The sequence below is a fragment of the Staurois parvus genome, unplaced genomic scaffold (assembly GCF_062004578.1).
Source record: "Staurois parvus isolate SC_StPar_1 unplaced genomic scaffold, SC_StPar_1.0 ptg000562l, whole genome shotgun sequence".
Classification (NCBI taxonomy): Eukaryota; Metazoa; Chordata; class Amphibia; order Anura; family Ranidae; genus Staurois; species Staurois parvus.
The window spans coordinates 13,716,146-13,734,940 of NW_028318358.1; the positions used below are offsets into that span (position 1 = coordinate 13,716,146).

Sequence of the window (18,795 nt, forward strand, 5' to 3'; positions counted from 1 at the left end):
CGGGTAGACTAGCTGTCAGGAATGGACTCACCACTGGTGGTGCTGTGGCTCACTTGCTCTGTGGGCTGCAGTACCAGCTCCTACCAGAGGGTGTTTTCAGCAGCCAGGGTCTCACTCCTGCAATCAAGCCATCACCTGAGGCTGATTGCAGGAGGTCTATTTAAGCAGGACCAGGCCTGCAATCAGTGCCTTGGTGTTTGTTTCCCATGAGCCCCTGTACCTGGTATCCTGTGAATCTTCTGTTGCCGACCTCTGCATTGTCCCTGACCCGGCTGACCGTCTCCTATTTAACCCCTGGCTTGCCAGACCATCCTTCTGCCTGATCCTCTGTACCGCGCTGCCCGTGAGTTACTGAACCCGGCTTGTGACCCTGACCATTCTTTGCCTGCTCCTCCGGTACCTCGCTGCCCGCACGTTGCTGACCTGGCCTGCCTGACTACGCCTTACGCTACCCAGACGATCCATCCATCCATCCCGCACGGATCTGTCCCTGTTACCAGGTCTGTCAGCCTCTTCACGTCAGGCTCCTTTCCCTGCACACCTCTGGCGACGCTCTCTACCATTGCCGAATGTACTCAGGGGTCGCGACCTGGTCTCAGTCTGCTCCAAGTCCATCCCCACCATCAGGGGCCCTGGTGAATAAGCAGACTGGGACTTAGACCCCGCGCCCTGAGGAACCCCATGCTGTGGGCTGCTGGAGACGACGCCAGGTGGTGCTTAACAGTATCAAACAGCCTGCCTGACTATTCCACCTCTCCAGCCCTGACTACACCTGTGTTCCCACACATTTCTGGTCATACCCGGATCCCTAACACTAGCTCACTTTGGGTCCTCAAGACCTGATGGCAACGAGATAGCCTGAAATAAGGAAAAGAGTTCTTTACCCCAAAACAACCAATGTTCTTTAAGGGCAGTGAAGAGTCTTCTGCACGCATGATGGGGCCCAGTTGGTGCACAGTGAAGAAGTGTAAATCATACTTCTGAGACACAATGAAATAAAGGAAGGGAAGAATGGCACTCAACCTGGAAGCAGCAATTGATTAGTGTAATGTTCCTTTAAAGCACTAGTCACTAGTCAATCTAAAACAACAAGTGGCTAACCTGGTAAAAGTGATTGTTGGCACAAGGCAATTCTTCTCTGTACTGCAAGACTGATGGCACAATAGGAAAAAGCCTCCTTAATAGAGTGTATTGATGATAATGGCCTGTGGACTGACTGTCCTTCTATCAGCTCTAATAAGGCCGTGCTAAGTGTGGTCATACGATACTGACTGAAGGAACTAGGCCACAAATTCTAATAACTATGTGCAATGTCCGCAACTGTATGCAGGAAAATATCAAAGGTGGAGCAGGTGTCAGTGTTCCCTGTGCTTGGTAATGCTTGGAACTCTCTCACCGAAGGGATAGCGTCTGGCGAATTCTGACAGTCTCTTTTTCCTTTCACAAAGGCCTCCACACACTCTCCGGTCCCGCCTGCAGTGTTCTATCTGGTCACCTGCTAGCAGATTAGCTTTCTCCACAATACAGCAGGGTCAGTGATAAACAGACTATCCTTGCCTCCTCTCTCTCTCTCTTTCCACAGCCTGGTCTGGTCCTCCCACAGTCAGCGCACTCCTCTCTCCAAATCTCTCCCCACTGACTTCCTCTCATCTCCCGAGCTTTCACATATACAGGTGAAACTCAAAAAATTAGAATATTGTGCAAAAGTTCATTTATTTCAGTAATGCATCTTAAAAGGTGAAACTAATATATGAGATACTCATTACATGCAAAGCAAGATAGTTCAAGCCGTGATTTGTCATAATTGTGATGATTATGTCTTACAGCTCATGAAAACCCCAAATCCACAATCTCAGAAAATTAGAATATTACATGCAATCAATAAAGCAAGGATTGGACATAGAACAATATCTGACCTCTGAAAGTATAAGCATGCATATGTACTTGGTTTGGGCCCCTTTTGCAGTAATTACTGCCTCAATGCGGCGTGGTATGGAAGCTATCAGCCTGTGGCACTGCTGAGGTGTTATGGAAGACCAGGATGCTTCAATAGCGGCCTTCAGCTCTTCTGCATTGTTTGGTCTCATGTCTCTCATCTTTCTCTTGGTGATGTACCATAGATTCTCTATGGGGTTCAGGTCAGGCGAGTTTGCTGGCCAATCAAGCACAGTAATCCCATGGTCATTGAACCAGGTTTTGGTGCTTTTGGCAGTGTGGGCAGGTGCCAAGTCCTGCTGGAAAATGAAGTCAGAATCCCCATAAAGCTCGTCTGCGGAAGGAAGCATGAAGTGCTCCAAAATCTCCTGGTAGACGGCTGCGTGGACCAAAACCAGCAGATGACATGGCTTCCCAAATCAACACAGACTGTGGAAACTTCACACTGGACTTCAAGCATCTTGCAGTGTGTGCCTCTCCATTCTTCCTCCATACTCTGGGTCCTTGGTTTCCAAATGAGATGCAAAAGTTGCTCTCATCAGAAACGAGGACTTTGGACCACTGAGCAACACACCAGGTCTGTTTTTCTTTAGCCCAGGTAAGGTGCTTCTGACGTTGTTTGTTCAGAAGAAGCTTGACAAGAGGAATACGACATTTGAAGACCATGTCCAGGATCCGTCTGTGTGTGGTGGCTCTTGATGCACTGACTCCAGCCTCAATCCACTCCTTGTGAAAGTCCCCAACACTTTTGAATGGCCTTTTCCTGACAATCCTCTCCAGGCTGCGGTTATCCCTGCTGCTTGTGCACCTTTTTCTTCCACACTTTTCTCTTCCACATAACTTTCTATTAATGTGCTTTGATACAGCACTTTGGGAACATCCAACTTCATTTGCAATTACATTTGAGGCTTTCCCTACTTTTGGAGGGTGTCAATGATGGTTTTCTGCACAACTGTCAGGTCAACAGTCTTTCCCATGACTGTGATTCCTACTGAACCAGACTGAGAGACCATTTAAAGGCTCAGGAACCCTTTGCAGGTGTTATGGCTTAATTAGCTGATTAGAGTGGGACACTTTGAGCCTAGAATATTGCACCTTTTCACAATATTCAAATTTTCTGAGATTGTGGATTTGGGGTTTTCATGAGCTGTAAGACATAATCATCAGAATTATGACAAATCACGGCTTGAACTATCTTGCTTTGCATGTAATGAGTATCTCATATATTAGTTTCACCTTTTAAGATGCATTACTGAAATAAATGAACTTTTGCACAATATTCTAATTTTTTGAGTTTCACCTGTATATGTGAAAGCTGGGGAGATGAGAGGAAGTCAGTGGGGAGAGATTTGGAAAGAGGAGTGTGCTGACTGTGGGAGGACCAGACCAGGCTGTGGAAAGAGAGAGAGAGAGGAGGCAAGGAGAGTCTGTTTATCACTGACCCTGCTGTATTGTGGAGAAAGCTAATCTGCTAGCAGGTGACCAGATAGAACACTGCAGGCGGGACCGGAGAGTGTGTGGAGGCCTTGAACTATCTTGCTTTGCATGTAATGAGTCTATCTCATATATTAGTTTCACCTTTTAAGTTGCATTACTAAAATAAATTAACTTTTGCACGATATTCTAATTTTTCGAGTTTCACCTGTATATGCCTCCACCCACATGCCAGCTCCTCTGGGAAATGTAGTTCTTTACTACACTGCTCCTTAATAAAGCCCTGGGATTCAGCATACAAGTTCCATGGGGCTGCTCTGTACAGTGTGAATGCCCGTGTTCTGCAGGACACTGCCATCTTGTGTTTGTTTTACCATCCTGCATCAACAGCAGGGTGTTACACAAGTTTCCTTGAAAATCTATAGACAGTGTGTAACCTTGTTCCCTGACTCCTCTAGTTGTATTTCCCCTAATCATCCAATTTGGTTCAATCCTGCCCTCCCCCAATTTTTCAGGTTGCTAGATGCACCCCGATGGGCACGGAAAAATCTAAAATACCAACTGTATTCTGCTTGTTCATTTAAATCCGTCCTTCAATTGCAACTGGAATTTCAAATACCTGACTCTTGGCACTTTAAATATCTTCAACTCAGACATGCAGCAGCAGCTCAGTTCAGGATCAGGAATATCAGGTTTAGTAACGCAGTACTGGAAAACCAGTTATTGCGATCTGATCACTCTACATTTATTTCCTCCAACTATAATACTCTTATTCTGGGCAAGCCTTCCTGCTTACATGTCCTGCAAGTATGTTGGACACAACATATTCCATACCTCTCAGAGGATAACTGGACTGACCTCCTTCACACGTTCTTCACTACTATCTCAGCTCATGATAGATTAATCTAGATACGTATATTTCACAGAATCTACTATACAGCACTTCATCTCCTTCAGATGCATAGGAGAGACAATCCTTAATGCCCTAAATGTCATGGTTCACAGGGAGCCCTTCTTCATACGCTTTGGAGTTGCACTAAGGTTCGCCCCTTTGGTCTTATGTAACTCATTTTATTGCTACACACTTTGATTTACCTAATGTTTGTAACTCGAAGTGGTGTGTGTTGGGTATCTTAGAAGATACTGATTTGGGCTCCTATCAGAAACAATTTCTCCATTACCTGTTCTTATATGCTAGGAAAACAATAGTTTTACAATGGATACACTGTGAAGTTATTCATCTTAATATGTGGAAAAACCTGAATACCACTCTATAAACTAACGTATGAAGCTAGCCCTGGGTATTTGATACCTGTGACCTACCTGATGATTAAGTAATGGTGATCCTTTATCCTTTCTTCTGCTTTGGATTACGCATGGTGGCATGTGCACCTTGTTAGTACATTGGATGCCCTGTCTTGTTTAGATGGGCCCTGAACATCATCTATCTGACCCGATAAGTGTAGGCGTTTATTTGGTTTATTTTTTTTGTTGTTTAGATTAAAACTATGAGAAGATTTGCATAGTGTCCACACCACTAGTGTAATATCCGGTAGACAAGATTTCTTAAGCCATGTATATTTGATTCTTCTGTCTGAGAAACGTGTACTGTACACATGGAGATATGTACCTCCCAGCCAAACACTACTGTAAAAGTATTGATGGATATGCTGCAAATTTTCAATAAAACTCAGAGAAAGAAAGGAAAGAATGGAAAGAATGGAAAGAAAGGAAAGAAAGGAAAGAAAGGAAAGAAATGATGCTGGTTCACATGGGGGATTTAGGAGTGATCTTGCAGCTGTGTCATTTAACAAATGTGGAAAACACACTGCTTATGCTGCATACTAATGCCCACGCCATGCCTTAAAGCTTATCACTATAAGGGATATAAATCCACTACAGACTGTCTGCAGAAAACTACAGGAAGCAGCTGAAACAAGACAAGTCACCCTGCACAAGGAGAGAGAGAGCAGTCACTGGTCTTTAGTACAAGTAGCTCCTGCACCAATTTTCACAGTGGAGTACTGCACATACAGTAGCTAGAAAAAAATACACAGAGCACACCAATATTTAAGTAAGAACACACATGCCTATTGTATTCAGATAATAATTGCTTATCTTAGAGTTTAGTTTTAAAGATGCAAGAAAGTACTTTTGCAGTGTTGAGGAGATATGGTTTCCTGATAGTGGCTATGCTGATGACACTTTCAGGTATTTCTGTACAAAGCATCCACGGAAGTACCCTGCTGCCCCGCAGGGAGTGTCAGTACAGGACATTGACTGTGGATTACAGCATATGGGCTAGGATGCATTAAAATTTCTACCTACGTTTAAGTTCAAGTAACATACAAAAATCTTTACTTCACACACTACAGTTCAGCTTTAATGTAAGAAAATCATAATAGTTATTAGACTTTCAAAGTACACTACATTGCCAAAAATATTGGGAAGCCTGTCTTTGCACACACATGAACTTTATTGGCAACCCAGTCTTAATCACTAGGGTTCAGTATTGAGTTGGCCCACCATTTGCAGCTATAACAGCTTCAACTATTTTAGGAAGGTTGTCCACAAGGTTTAGGAGTGTGTCTATGGGAATGTTTGACCATTCTTCCAGAAGCGCATTTGTGAGGTTAGGCACTGATATCGGACGAGAAGGCCTGGCTCACAGTCTTCAATCATACTGTCAGGAATGGACTCACCATTAGTGGTGGGACTCACCTGCCGTGTGGGCTGCAGTACCAGGGCTGGGCAGCGAGTGCTTTCAGCAACCAGAAGCTCATTCCTGCAATCAGCCATCACCTGAGGCTGATTGCAGGAGGTGTATTTAAGGAATGGCCAGACCTGCAGTCAGTGCCTTGGTGTATGTTTCCCATGAGCCCCTGTACCTGCATCCTGTCTGCTTCCTGCTTTGATCCTGACTCTGAACGAACTGCGCCTGTCCTGACCTCAGCTATTCCTGCCCACTCTTCCACTCGCTCCTGGTACCCTGTTTGCCCATTTGCTACCGACCCAGCCTGCCCAACTACGTTTGATTTGTATATCAGTTTAGGTTTGGGTTTGTTTCACCTTGTTGTATGTATTTGTGTTAGCTTTGGGTTTGGTTTGTTGCAATGCGTTTATGTTTGTGTTGTCCTTAATAAATTATCTTGTTTACATGCTGTACCTGAAGTCTGTGTTTCCCTGTGTCAGTCCACACACCTCTGGTCATTCCCGCAGCCCTGACACATCCCAAAGGTGTTCTATCGCATTGAGGTCAGGACTCTGTGCCAGCCAGTCAAGTTCCTTCACCCCAAACACGGTCATCCATGTCTTTATGGACCTTTCTTTGTGCACTGGTGCGCAGTCATGTTGGAACAGGAAGGGGCCATCCCCAAACTGTTCCCACAAGTTGGGAGCATGAAATTGTCCAAAATGTCTTGGTATGCTGACTCCTTAAGAGTTCCCTTCACTGGAACTAAGGGGCCACGCCCAACCACTGAATAACAATCCCACACCATAATCTCCCCTCCACTAAACTTTACACTTGGCACAATGCAGTCAGGCAAGTACTGTTCTCCTGGCAGCTGCCAAACTCAGACACGTCCATCAGATTGCCAGACAGAGAAGTGTGATTTGTCACTCCAGAGAACAAATCTCCACTGCTTTAGAGTCCAGCGGCAGTGTGCTTTACACCACTGCATCTGATGCTTTGCATTGCACTTGGTGATATGAGGCTTGGATGCAGCTGTTCAGCCACGGAAGCCCATTCCATGAAGCTCTCTAAAGTCTGTTGTGCTAATCTGAAGGCCACATGAAGTTTGGCGGTCTTTAGCTATTGACTATGCAGACAGTTGGTGACTTCTGAGCACTGTGCGCTTCAGCATGTGCTGATCCCACTCCGTCATTTTACTTGGCCTACCACTTTGTGGCCGAGTTGCTGTTGTTCCCAGTTGCTTCCACTGTGTTATAATACCACTAACAGTTGATCATGGAATATTTAGTAGCAAGGAAATTTCACGGATGGACTTATTGCACAGGTGGCAACCTATCAAGGTACCACGCTTGAATCCACTGAGCTCCTGAGAGCAACCCATTCATTCACAAATGTTTTTAGAAGCAGTCTGCATGCCTATGTGCTTGATTGTAAACACATGTGGCCATGGAGGTGATTAGAAAACCTGAATCTAATGATTTGGAGGGGTGTCCCAATACTTTTGGCAATATAGTGTATTTTTACAGCTTCCAAAACAATAGCACAAGAGGAGCATTTAAGAGAGAAAAGTTTGGTCCAGACACTTAAAGATACTGTACATGCACTCCCATTTTTCAGTATGGTGGGGCTATTTAGTACCTACTAGGTAAACTACTATAAAATTATTCATCAGCTTGTGAATGGGAAAGGGGGCATACAAAGGGAGGATTAATATAATAGTAACAAAGCAAATGGAAATGGTATGTTAGATGTAGGCATTAGAGTGCAAGTTTGTTTCTTTCCTATGGTAGTTTGTAAAGTTTGACAAGTCTGACATTTCTTAAGCTAGGGGACATTTAAGGCTTTTTACTTGTAGCCACCCTGTCCTATACAGGGGCTACTAGTTAAATTTAGTTTTTGGCTGGGTGGTAGTCAGCCCAGATTGATTGTACAGTTTTTCTCTTGGTCTTTCCCTAGGATCAAGTTGGGTTGTGATTTCTCACTGCTGCCATTAGTTGTCACTGATACCACTGGCATTTCATAACAAGACTAGAGTTATAAATATTTATATTTCCTTCAGCCATCCCAGTAGGAGGTTCAGATCACTGGTGTATGCTGGGGAGGGGGGATATAAATATCTGGGGTGGGCCTTGTGATCTCTCTCTTCCTTAGGCTGGGGCCTGGGAAGGTGCTGTTGGATTAGTTGCTGCCACTAGGCCCCATAACCTGTGTGCTGACTGTATAGATAGGTCTAAAGTCATCCTGAAGCTGTCCTGCCTGATGAAGAAAGCTGTGCCAAGGAGGAGATCCAAGGTAGGACCATTGCTGGAGAAAGCCAGGAAGAAGGCCGGTTTCTCGCAGGTGACTCGCTTAGAGGATGCACTGAGCCTAGATAACAGAGAGAGAAATCTATGAACCAACTGAAATGCTCTTTACAGTGTGGCCGGGTCAGCTTAACGGTTCTGGCACTGTGAAGCTCGACATGAATCTGGATCTGGAGAGTCTGTAGGTGATCTTTTATGGTATCTGGGACCCCTAACCCTCATCTCCTGGACTGTCCTCCAATAACACCTTAAAAAGACAAAAGTGACTGCCGCCCCATTTTTTTTTTCAGTCCCCTGTCTTATCCATGAACTCAGCACTGGGGTGAAATGCTGTCCTGCCCCCTGGCTCTGGAGGTACCACCTTGCCTCTGGTGTGTCAGCAGGGTGCTACACACTAAAAGTGCAACTGCATTTATAATGCATGGAGTGCAGTAACACTTAAAGCCCAATTCCAGTCTATGATTATTTGTAATTTTGAAAACAATGGGGAAGGGGGATCCCAAATGTTTTGTAGTCATTCAAATCGCTTCTTTGATCTCTCTTTATACTGCACATCGTGCTCTCCTATGGGTCACTTTGGAAACACTTGTTTTCTCCCTGGTCTCTCTCTCCGCTCACCCCTGTGACTTCTCCCAAAATCAGTTGCCTAATGTCTCATTCACGACAAGTTTGGAACTCCACTAAATCCAGTGGTCTAATCTGTAAACATCTGCCACTCCTCCTTTTAGGCAACCTGCAGTATCATCCATTGATGGGTTTCCCACAAATTCCACTGCTTCTATTTGTTCCTCACTGGCCTGTTTATACCTGCGCCGAAATCAGAGACAAATATCAAGCTCCTCACACTGAACTCTTTCAATTTCTACAAATCAAACACTGGCTAACTTCGGTGCTCCTGAACAACCCAACTGTCATTGTTTGATCACTTTTGTCACCGGACTCCTCTCTCCCAAGCGTATATCTACTCTCTACTCACAGTTGAGTAACCTCAAAACCTCTATCAACCACGCTTATGTCTCCAGGTGGGAGACAAAGGGACCTTAAAAGCACAAAAGACAGAGGAAGCTGGTAGCAAATTTTGACCATGCTAACTTTCGGCTTCATTAATATCCTCACAATCAGCTTTTAAAGGTTTTTTTTTTTCAAAGGCTTCTCGAGGTGGTACCTAGTCTCGTCCCATTTAGCACATCTTCACCCATCTGCTCCTAGCACCTGTTTCAGCAGTTGCTAGGAGATGTCCTTCACATATGGTGGAAGACATATTTTACAATCATTATTAACTTACCCTTTTCCAAGAGATCCATGGTGTGTCCAGTTACATCTGAATTCAAACTGGCGGCAAAACAAACAATAGCAGGAGCTTGGAAATAACAATTTATAACCCTTAAAACATACCACCATCGCTTAGACTTCTTTTTCACTAGTGAGAATTCTTCTAGATACGCAAAATACATTTCTTAAAATATAGACCCCATGGATCCAATATGCTCAACCTTCTATACCAGGGGTACTGAATTAAAATTCATGGAGGTCCAGTCAGTAAAAGATTCTTCCAACAGAGGTCCGGATCGCATGTTTGTACCATGATTCAGATCCTTCACTTGACAATCCCCATCTCCCCCCATAAATGTCCTCAGCAGCCCATTACTGTCCTCAGCCCCCTATTCATGTCCTCAGCCCACCCTCACATTACTGTCCTTAGCCCCCCCATTACTGTCCTCAGCCCCCCTCACATTACTGTCCTTAGTCCCCCCTCACATTACTGTCTGCAGCCCTCTCCTCACATTAATGTCCTCAGCCCACCTACTTACATTACTGTCCGCAATCCCCCCCCCACATTACTGTCCTCAGCCCCCCTACATTACAGTTCTTAGCCCCCCATAATTATCCTTAGCCCCCATTACATTACAGTTCTCAGCCCCCCTATAATTGTCCTTAGTCCCCCTTTACTGTGCTCTTAGTTCTCCCATAATTGTCCTCAACTCCCAACATTACTGTTCTATCCCCACATTATTGTCTTAAGCAGCCTTACTTCACATTCCCTCCCTCCTGTCCTACCTTACACAGGAGAGCGAGAGGCACAGGGATTCTGGACAGAGGCCAGGAGCTGCAAACTGGTGATTGGTTGCTAGAACCGATCTATCAACCAATCAGCTGCCTGATAGCTCGGGAAGCAAACCCTCCGTTCTGAGCGGTCTTTCCTCTCATTGTAGGCTATGAGGATTACAGCGGTAATGGCAGCAGGGTGCAATAGGCTTCTAAATGGCGGGACTGCAGCGATCCGGGCAGGACACATGCGGCCCGCGGTCTGCCATTTAGTGATCCCTGTTCTATACCAATGGGCAGTTACACATTGCTATAAGCACTGAGACCCTTTTTCTATATACTTATTCTCTTCCGTAGGGATGATCTTTACTTATACATCCCTTTGTTGTATAGTGAACTCAATATAGAAGCATCTCATCCACCAGCGTCTGCTTCTCTGACGCAAAGATTCCATTTCCTCTTATCTACTATGTTCCTTTGTTATGGTATGATTACTGTGCTCTTTGACATGCTAGACGTGGTTTCATGTACAGGAATGAAGACAACACAAGCTGCTGGTGTGAGGAATCATGTTGAACAACGGAACTGCATCCAGGTTAGGCATCGAACAGGAAACAGGAAGTATAAGGCAATGCAATACTACCATATACAAGTAGAGTCACAGTATTTGCATAATAACTATAACATCTCCCTTTTTTACATTCAATTCAAACTTTGTAAACTAAAACAGATCCTGAACAGTCTTGAACATGGCATACTGTGTTACTGGTAGATACACTAAAGATTGAGTCTATCTGGTGGTCTTGAAACTCTACCACTACGCAAGGCCACAGGGATTTTGCCTGGGGAAATCCGTTCAGCTCCAGAAGGTGTTGATAAGGAGCTACCCTCTTTCCTGGCTGGTGTGTTTGGCAGAGGAGAACTTGACGGGATATGTGGCTGCATTATGTCATCCGCATTGTATCCCGATATGACAGCAGAGTTCTCTCTGCTTTGAGTATATGGTCCAGTAGGACTCGGAGCATTGAGCACCTCAGGAGGATCATGTGCAGGATGCTCCTAGGCTTGTGCGGTGAATCAATCTGCCCTTCGCAGGTCCAGTCGATTGCGGCGGTAAAGACTGCCTTCTACATCCACAAGATATGATCGAGGAGCAACCCTCTGAACACAGGAACCCAGTCTCCACCGACCGGTCCTGTCACCTGGAAGCGGCTTCATACGGATTAGCTCTCCGATGCTTAGTTCAGGTAAGTCTTTAGTAGACACATCGTTTGACAGTTTGGCAATCTGTTTCCTCCGCTGCAGTTTCGCCAGGACACCTGTAACCACACAAGGATCAAGTAATTTGTTGGTCACAGGCAATGAAGTCTTCAGTCTCCTAGACATCAAGCGCTGTGCAGGACTACTGTCCATGCCTTCAGATGGGGGGTTCCTCCAATGTAGAACAGCCTTCCACGGACCAGTACCATCAAACTTGGCCTTCTTACAAAAATTCTTCACTATCTTGACAGCCGATTCCGCTTTGCCATTGGCTTTTGGGTGCCTCGGAGATGAGGTAACATGCTCAAATCCCCAATCTGTAGAGAACCGTCTGAATTGCTCACATGCAAATTGAGGTCCATTATCCAAGATTACTCTATCCGGCTGGCCATAACATGCAAACTGTGCTTTACAACGCTTGATGGTAGTACCAGCAGACAGGTCAGGAAGTAGCTCAATCTCCCAAAAGTCGGAATAGTGATCAACAATTATTAGAAAATCCTGCCCAGCATAATTCAGTAAGTTCATGCTTACAATTTGCCAAGGCCGGGTGGGCAGCACATGCGACATCATAGGTTTTTTCTGTTGTGCCTGCGCATATTCATTGCATGCAAAGCAACAGCTAACAAAGTCTCTAATCTCGTTCTGCATGTTGGACCAGTATAGGGTATCACATGCTTGCCTATAGCATGCTTCTCCGCCAAAGTGACTGGCATGAATACAAGTCAGCATCTCTGATCTTAAAGATTTAGGAACGATATACCATCTTGAATGCCATCTTGAATGCTGATTTCATCTCTGAAAGTCCAATATTCTCTCACAAGTAATGGCACTTCCAACTTGGAATCAGACCAACCATTCAGAACAACATATTTAAGAGCCTATGTATAAGGGAAGTAAATATGAGCACACAGAATGGATCAAAGCAGCTATGCACAAGATAACCAGATAAAACCTTAAAAAACAGTATAAATATTGGTGTGCAGCGCAAAAACAATATAATCAATAAGGTATAAAGAAAATGGCGAATAGTCAAAATATTACTAAGAATAAGAATCATAAAATTGAAATAGAAATATCATCGAGCATATAAAAGTTCATAAGGTGACTTAAAGTGCTCAAATAATCCTGTAACTTCCTGGAGACTGTGATTGTGCATACAAGTGTGTAAGGAATGCGCACTCACCAGAATGCGCAAAGTAATGAGCGTTTGTGTAATATATTCTGTTGTCGTCTAATGGTCATCACAGGGCAAGGTAGGAATCCAATAAGCTTCCTCTTGAGGTGAATGGGTCCTGGGACTTAAGGATGATACATCAGGGTTTTCCAGAGTTCCCCTTAAGGGATGAATGGGTGCAGCTCATAGGGTGTAGTGGAGGCTCCCTCTCTGGAGGTTAGGTGGTGGATAGCTGTGGGAGAAAAGAAAAAGGCAGCACTAACTCCTGGTGCTGGAGTTAGTGCTGCCTTTTTCTTTATTTGATTATTTGAGCACTTTAAGTCACCTTATGAAGTTTTATATGCTCTATGATATTTCTATTGCAATTTTATGATTCTTATTCTTAGTAATATTTTATGATTATTCGCCATTTTCTTTATAACTTATTGATTATATTGTTTTAGCACTGCACACCAATATTTATAATATTTAAGAGCCTGCAAACTCATCGGTTTCAGTGTGCTGTTTTATCTGAAGCAATCATTGGTCCGTGATGTTTAAATAGTCTGAATCATTAATCTGTGACAGGACATCCAGGTCCCGATGAACATTGCAAACTGTGTGTTGTGCATACTCAGGTGTACCACCTGCTGCTGTAGCTCTGCTAAGAGTATCACTAATGTACATTTCAGGACCAGGTTTATAGACAACATTTAGGCAATAGTTTTGTAACGTGAGCAACATGCTCTGTAGACATTTGGGTTCACACAAAAGTGGTCTATTAAAAAAAGAAATCAGAGGTTTATGGTCAGTTTCTGCCGTGATCTCGTCGCGTCCATAGAGGTAGTGGTGAAAGCGCTGGCAGGCAAACACTATACTCAGACATTCCTTTTCTATTTGTGCGTAGTTTTGCTCATAAGAGTCAGTGCCCTTGAAGCAAAAGTGATAGGCTGGCCAGCTTGCAATAGGCAACACCCAAGTCCAGTTTTGCTTGCATAACTTTGAATAGCTACAGGTTTTGTAACGTCATAGTACTTCAGAACAGGTGTGTCCGTGACCAAGCGTTTGATGTCCTGCACTGCATTATCATGCTTAGGAAGCCAATGCTAAACAGCGTCCTTGTCCAGAAGCCTTCTCAATGGCTTGCAGACCTCTGAGAGGTGTGGTAGGAGTTTTGCTAGGTAGGTGACAAATCCAACGAAGCGCTGCAGGGATTTCACATCTGCTGGCTGCAGCATATCCGGTATGGCTCTGATTTTTTCTGGGTCAGCCTTCAAACCCTCCAAGGTTAGAATGTGTCCAAGAAAGCGGACCTCTTTGACCTTGAATTTCAGCTTTTTCATGCCAAGACTCAATTTTACCTGCCTACAACGATTCATCAGTTCCAGCAGTTTGCCATCATGATCTTGCTCTGCTTTCTCATCTGTGGCCCCACAGCCAACCACAAGGATGTCATCATCTATTGGTTCAATACCACTGAGTCCAGCCAATAGTTCATGTTGTTTGCGTTGATACACCTCTGGTGCAACTGATACTCCAAAAGGCAGATTGAGCCATCTTTTCCTGCCCCACTGAGTCCAGAAGGTTGTCATGTAACTACTTGCATCATCCAACTTACACTGTAAAAATGCATCCCTGGCATCAACAAGCGTGAACAGACGTGCCTTAGGCAGCTTGTAGAAAACATCCTCTCGAGAGTTGGCATGATGTAGTGAGATCATCTCAGTGCCATATTTAAGAATTTGGGATCTATGCATAGCTTATTTGCTTCCTTACAATCACCATGTTACTTATCCAGTCAGTTGGGTCAGTCACTGGTGCCAAGTGTCCATTGGCCTCATACTGGTCAAGCTGTGCCTTAACTGCCTGTTTTAATGCCACCGGCACATTGCGTGGTGCACATTGGACTAGAAGGACACTCACATCAAGGTCGAAATGAACTTCCCCTGGTACAGATTCTACTGGCCCAGTAAACACATCACTAAATTCCTTTAACAGCAGTTGTTTTGTCAAGGGCCCCTTGGATAGATTGTCCATCACATTAAGCTCTGCAGGGACGGAGAAACGTCATTTGATATAATTTCTCTACCTAATGTATGACTGCTATTGACTTTTACGTCATTAATATTATACTTCTATCTGTATATCTGATCACAGTCACACATTGTATTTCTTAAAACTTTTCAATAAAAATGTATTACAAGAGGAAACAGTGCGCAGGGGTCTTATTTTACCACATTTTATCCCTGTGACACAAGGATGAAAATGAGGGGTATGGGTATCACTAGAAGACACAAACTGAAATAAAAGCATCACAGAAGTTCTGACCTCCATCCCCCTCAGAGAAAAAAATGTTTTTTGCTGTTCGCTCTATTCCAGTTGATTATCTTACAATATCTACATCTTATTCCTACGGATAACTTGGACAGAAATAAAAACCTGATTATTCAATAGGTATGCGCTGATACCGTTACCGATATTGGTGCTGATACCAAGTATTTTTATGAGTACTCGTACTTGTGAAAATGCTCCCAATACCCAAAGCAATACTTTGCAGTGCGATTTGCATCAATACAAAATGTATGAACGTACATTGCACTGTAAAGAACATGTGATTTGAACAGGAATGCTATTCCTGTCCAAATCGCATGCAGTTTCCCCACTGCTCCTGTTTGAACCCAGGCTTGACATATCCTGAGTTCACACACCAGCGGTGCAGGAAACCTCTCTGCACCGATGCCATGCTGAGCAGACAGTGGGAGAGAGGGGCGTGTGGGGATGTATATGCTGGTGTCAGCTATTAGGCAGAGGATGGAGGCCGATGCTCCAGATTATTAGCTGTAGGAGAGGAGAGAAAGCCCTAGGGGGAATGTTCAGGGTAAGTTTGTTTTTTACATTTTGAATGCGGTTACAGTGGTGATCACTGTAACAGCAATGTTTTGAATGGTAATGAATGGGTTACATTCATAACAGCTGTGATTACTATTGTGTGCTGTGACTGGCCCACAGCTATCACATGATATAGGGTGCTGGGATTGCCACATGTACCATGGCATAGCTGTGGACCAGTCACATCATCACAATGCTAAGAACAGCTGTTATGAATAAAACCCATTCATAACAGAGGTGTTTACATTGTCATCATGTGATCACCTAGCGATCACCTGATACCCTGCCCACTCAAAGCAGCTGGGTACCAGGAGCCGCAATCCGCTGTGCGCCTATCAGGTGGTGATGTACATCTACGTGATACAGCCTGCCCATACTGCCAGTCTGCAGTATATGTACTGTGGGCAAGTGGGAACTGGTTAAAGGGACATTGCCTTGAGCACTCCATCATATTGGTTGGGCCCCAACAAGCAGGCCAGCAGAAGAAATAAGGGGACCATACTACTGACTGCTGACTGTTATGAGCACAGGAACAGGTGACCCAATACATCCAAACAAACAAAAACAAAGATGGGTACAGTGGTTACTATTGGTGGCAATACTTTGGGGCTGGTTTAACAAAAACAATGCTAAATTCAGAATATATTCAAAAATTCAATGTTTTATTACTACTAAATATTGGTTAAAACAACCACCAGCGTGAAATCCAAGCAAAAACAGTCATACACATCATAGTTGAAAAACATATCTCCATGAATAGACAAATAAGACAAGCCAAACATACAGTGATGAATGAACGTCCCTACGCTTGTGTGAAGTCACACATGGGTTCTATACCGCAGCATCAGCTGCTTGATAAATATAAAAAATTATATTGTGGTAGGTATTTCCCATGTGAGTCCTGGGAAACCTTATGGACCAACTGTTGCTATTAATCCTGAAGTGCACTATGATGAACCAGTAAAATTGTCATGACTTTGGATCTGTGCACAATATATGTAGCAGGGCCCTAAAGGGGTCGGCATGTCAGTCCTTAGATAGAAGTTCATCCAGTCAGTTATTATATCCTTCTCCAGAACTGATGACAAGTTCCATCACAACGGTTGTCTTTATATGGAGTGTTGAAAGAAGGGAGACTGAAAATCCTGTGCAAAAGTTAACACAAATACTTGTAAAGAGCAGTGTCAACAAGACATAAGGCCAGCTATGGATATCACACCGAGACCTTTTGTGCTCCACGTTCATCCCGGTCCACCCTATTGTGTCTGGAATAATTACATGGTCACGTATCCATGTAAGTCCTCTATACGTTTCAGTAGAGGTGGAGCATACTTTACCACTCTTATGGTAGTTCACGATGCTCTGAGTATGAAGCTCCGCCAGTGTCAGTCCAGTGTGGACAAAGGATTGACCGCTGCTCTCGTTTGAACACATATCAAATGTCTCCTCTATAGTGTTTCACCGACTCCTTAGGGACACCGTCATTGTAAGGATCCCAGATGGAAAGATAGCATCACGTGATGTTGCATGCGACGTCAACGCGTTTCACTTAAAGGGTAGCGTAGCTTTGTCTAACCAGACCATCTTTCCATCTGGGAACCTTACGATGCGGCTGATGCTGTGGCATAGAACCCATATGTGACTTCACGCAAGCGTCCGGGCGTTCATTCTTCACTGTATGTTTGATTTGTCTATGCATGGTGATATGTTTTTCAACTATGATGTGTATAATGTTTTGCTTGCATTTCATGCTGGTGGTTGTTTTAACCAGTATTTAGTAGTAATAAAACATTTAATTTTTTAATATATTCTGAATTTAGCATTGTTCTTGTTACACCAGCCCCGAAGTATTGCCACCAATAGTAACCACTGTACCCAACTTTTGGGTTGTTTTGGTTTGTTCAGTTGAATTTGGTTACGGTGACAATGCCAAATTTAGGTAGAAGTGTGCTGGCATATTTACACATTCCCATATAATCGACCTCAAGTGTCTTTTTAAGTGGACCCAATCCATCCAGCGGCTCCTAAGGGGTTCAACGCTACATTTACTGTTGAATCACCTTAAACCTTAACATTGACCTTAAACCGTGGTCAAAATGTATACTATTCACTGCAAAAATTACTCTTGAGGAGGTAGTATCTTTAAAAATTTGCACCAAAACAAATCTGTTTAACCTACACACACAATGCAACAAATTATTTGAAACTATAAACCTTTTTCCAAAATGTCTGCACCCAAATTAGATGATCTGTCTCATATCATCATATTAACTATGACTCATTTTCCGGCAATTCTTCTAGTGAACAGCAAAATATCCAGTCAATCTCCATAAAAGGAATCACTTCACATTCTTTACTCACCTTATACACCGGATGCCCCAATGGAAGTTGCCTCGTAGTTGCAATTGAGAAGACCTCAGCTAAGAGATGAGTACGGAGAAAGTGAGTGTCAACTTCATGTACATGATAGTCAGCACTACGCACCCAGATCTTGGCCAATACCCAGTCATATTCTGAGTCACTGGGCAGGAAAATTGGAACATTTTCTCCAGGGGTCTGAGATAACTGGAATACAAAAAATATAAGAAAATTTATTTATTGGTCATAAAACTTGACCACAATATTATATGGTGTTTTGTTTTAGTTATCATTATATTGAATTGAATGACTTTTATAATGGTTCAGGCATCACAAACTCTGAAAACGTGTTTTCCTTTATAAAGTTACCTCTTAAGTACTTGCAAAGCATGCTAGTGTAATTGAATGGACAATCTTGTCTGAGGAGAAGGGGAGCATGGACCTAAAAAATGTAGGGAGAAGAGAATCCTGAAACAGAGTAACCTGAGTAAAAGGTGGATAAAGGACTAGTCTGTTATTACTGAAATTGACTTTAATATATACTTCATATTTGTTCTTTCTTCTGACTGTATTCAATTCATTCTCTGTATGCCATTTCTGTGCTGTGGTTGGGGTACTGTGTCCCTCCCTCTACCCTGCACATGGAAATACAACTCACATCAATCACACAACTTCCAATGAAGAGGTAGGACAAGACAACGTCTATTAAACTATATGTT

At 43.6% G+C, this 18,795-nt stretch overlaps 1 protein-coding gene across 1 annotated transcript in view; it reads right to left on the reverse strand.

The window, feature by feature from the left end:
* Positions 1 to 18,795, reverse strand: part of LOC149450865 (hydroperoxide isomerase ALOXE3-like) — a 204,431-nt gene that overhangs the window by 38,814 nt on the left and 146,822 nt on the right. Inside the window, exon 9 of the mRNA XM_089691500.1 lies at positions 18,080 to 18,283. Coding sequence (XP_089547626.1) covers positions 18,080 to 18,283 — 204 coding nt within the window. The remainder of the gene's footprint in view (positions 1 to 18,079; positions 18,284 to 18,795) is intronic.